This window comes from Drosophila willistoni, unplaced genomic scaffold (genome assembly GCF_018902025.1).
Source record: "Drosophila willistoni isolate 14030-0811.24 unplaced genomic scaffold, UCI_dwil_1.1 Seg169, whole genome shotgun sequence".
Classification (NCBI taxonomy): domain Eukaryota; kingdom Metazoa; phylum Arthropoda; class Insecta; order Diptera; family Drosophilidae; genus Drosophila; species Drosophila willistoni.
Window position 1 is genome coordinate 6,810,176 of NW_025814128.1, and position 3,349 is coordinate 6,813,524.

A 3,349-nucleotide genomic window follows, 5' to 3' on the forward strand; every position below is an offset into this window, starting at 1 on the left:
GTACGGGAGTCTTGTTGGAGAAGCCGCGACGATCGGACGTCTTTGGAAGAACATCATATACATATATATAATTTGTATGAGCTCGATCAAATTTAAGCTGTAATAAACGTATCCAATAAATCGGTATCTTGACAAATCAGTAGTGGGATACGAAGACACACGGCTTTCGGAAAAGACGGAATAATTTATTTCATAAGTGATGAAATAAATTTAAGAATCCAACGAGACAAGGGAAAAAGACAACTGCAAAAGTGCAAAACGGTCACGATTTCCCGAAAGAGTAAAAGAGATATCTATAGGTCAACGAAACAGTGGAAGAAAGACAAAACGGCAAAGAAGCAAAACGGTCACGAAACTTCCAAAGCTGTAAAAAGACAAGGGTACATACAAGAAAAAAAAACGCGGGAAAAGACGCAACGGCATTAATCGCAAGACGGTCACGAATTCCCAAAGTAACGGAAAAAGGTTTGCACGGATTTCATGGGGAGGCAAACATCGACGTAGAAATCTCCACGAGAAAGGCAATCACAGAAAAGACGGAAAAAGTCCATACCTAACTATCGAATGTATCGATAGCACTTATCGATAAACCAATCGAGGGAAAGGTCCAGATCTAAAAAGCACGGAAAAAAAAAAAGAAAAGAGACAATTGACTAGAAAAAAAAAAGTTAAGAAAATGTTGGTGAAATTATCTACACTACAAGTGGCGGAGTTGGATATTATTTTACAGACAAATAATATTCATGTAAATGGTAACAAACAAGCCAAGATTGATGAAATTACGACAATTCTAGGAACGGACCAAATAAACACCGACGAATACGATTTCAACCAGCAAAATAGTACGATGCAGAGACAAATGGATGAACTGAAACAAATGGTAGCAGATTTATCGCAAGCTGTGTCAACGATCAACGTACGAACACAAAATCTGATGACGGAACGACAGGAGCGTGCAAATGAACCCGCAAGGTCGGAGGAAAACCATCAGCACGACGTAGTCGAGCAACAATCTATGGGACAACGAATAAGTCCACGGGACTACAAGAGTAATACATCGATAAAAGATGTTATAGGAATGCTTCCCGAATTTGACCCAATAAAAGGAGCAGTGAATTCGCAACAATTTTTGGACAAAGTAGAACAGTTACAGATCGTGTATGAGTGGAGAGATGCCACCATATTGTTTGCTGTACAGCAGAAACTAAGAGGTGTAGCTAAAGACTGGTTGGATTCACAAAGACTATATCAGACTTGGAGTCAATTTAAGGATGCACTACTAAAGGATTTTCCAAGTGTAGTTAATATATCAGATGTTTACAGGCAAATGATGCGCCGCAAGAGAAAGCATAACGAAACGTTAATTGAATACTTCTACTCAATGATGGCGATAGGTCGAAAAGGTAATATAGACGATAAATCCATCAACTCATATATTATCAACGGATTAAATCAGCAAGAGTCAACAAAAGCTTTACTAGCCATGAATTTATGTACATGTGCAGAATTGTTTCGGTCACTGGAGAATATGAATTCTTCATCCGTATGGCAGTCATACCGTACGGCGGAATACGCATCGTCAGATACCGCAAAGACCATGGAGGTTAACAAGGATAATAATGCTAAGGGTCCAAAATGCTTTAATTGTAATAATATTGGACATATCGCAGCCAAGTGTCCGGTTGAATCGAAAAAGCCAAGATGTTCGTTTTGCTCTAAGATAGGACATGAAGGAAAAGATTGCAGACTTAAGCGGTCAACGGTGTCGAAAGTTGATAGCATAAAGGATAAGAAGCGTCCCCCAATCTTGAAGAAAATACTTATTGAAGGACATGAATATGAGGCGTTTGTAGACACAGGCAGTGACAATACATTCATGCAAAAGTCTCAGGTACCGATCGACGCAGTTCTACAGGTTATGACCAATTCTTTCAGAGGTTTTGGAGGAGGAATTGTTGAGTCAAAGGAATGCCTGTTAACGGAGATCGTTTGGGATAACAAGCGAATAGATGTATGCATCTACGTAGTTCAAGATAAAGAACTTAATTATGCAGTCCTCTTAGGAAGGGATATTTTGTGTGCAGAGGATGAGACAAAGGTCGAAACGAAGTCAACTAATTCTCCGACGGAGGTAAAATGCGAGTTTGATATCGGCGCTGAGGTTGACGATCCTCAGCGCAAACAGGTGAGTGATCTATTGAACGCTTATACAGAATGCTTTGCCGAAGATTTTTCAAATATTGGCAGATGCAAATCAACAAAGATGGAGATCAAAGTAACAACCACGAATCCAATTGTGGGACGGCGATATCAAGTACCATTTGCAAAAAGAGATGCATTACGAACAGTAGTAGATGAACTTCTGAAGTACAACATAATCCAACGAAGCACATCACCACATGCAGCATCCTCGATTTTGGTGCCCAAACCCAATGGAGAACATCGCTTATGTGTTGATTTCAAAACCCTCAACGCAGTCACAGTAAAGCAACACTACCCGATGCCAGTCGTAGAAGAGCAATTGGCAAAGTTAGCAGGAAATCATTTCTTTACAACGCTGGATATGACGTCTGGATATTATCAAATAGAAATGAGCAACGAGAGCAACGAGAGCAACGTCTGGATATTATCAAATAGAAATGAGCAACGGTTAAATCCGAGGGATTAACTCTACGTCCATCTAAGTGCAAGTTCATGAAAAAAGAAGTCAAATTTCTAGGTCATATTGTTACTGGTAAAGGAATTCAACCAGGAAAAAAAAAGACACAATGTATAGCTGAATATCCGCAGCCAACGAATGAAATAGAAATACGGAGATTTTTGGGAATTACTGGATTCTTCCGTAAATTTGTTCCAAATTATAGCATAATAGCACAACCATTGAGTATGCTTTTAAAGAAAAAACAAAACTTTATATGGACACCTGATCAAAATGAAGCTTTCAATCGTTTAAAAGAAGCTATTACAACGGAACCAGTCTTAACGCTATATGACCCAACGAAATATCATGAAGTGCATACGGATGCGAGCACCACAGGAATTTCAGCAATACTATTTCAACAGGAAGACGAGGATATCAAGCCGGTATTTTACTTCAGTAGACTTTGTACGGATTCTGAAAGTCGGTATTGAAGCCATGCACTGGAAGTTTTAGCTATAGCCGAATCATTGGAAAGATTCCGGGTATACCTTCTTGGATCTCAATTTTCAGTAATAACGGATTGCAACGCTGTAGCAACATTAAAGAACTCAACCGCTCTTCAGCCGCCTATTGCGCGATGGTGGCTCAGACTCCAAGAAATCGACTTCATATGTAAGCACCGACCGGGCTTAGATTTACCACATGTAG

General features: G+C 39.6%; 1 protein-coding gene across 1 annotated transcript; it reads left to right on the forward strand.

Annotated features, from left to right (window-relative positions):
- Positions 1-676: 676 nt before the first annotated feature.
- LOC111519110 lies at positions 677-2,668 on the forward strand. Its single transcript, XM_047012548.1, has one exon. The coding sequence runs from the start codon at positions 677-679 to the stop codon at positions 2,666-2,668; it is 1,992 nt and encodes a 663-aa protein (XP_046868504.1).
- Positions 2,669-3,349: the final 681 nt, after the last annotated feature.

Bases quoted from the DNA above. Each gene is read 5' to 3' on its own strand.
- LOC111519110 (XM_047012548.1), top strand. From the start codon at position 677: ATGTTGGTGAAATTATCTACACTACAAGTGGCGGAGTTGGATATTATT.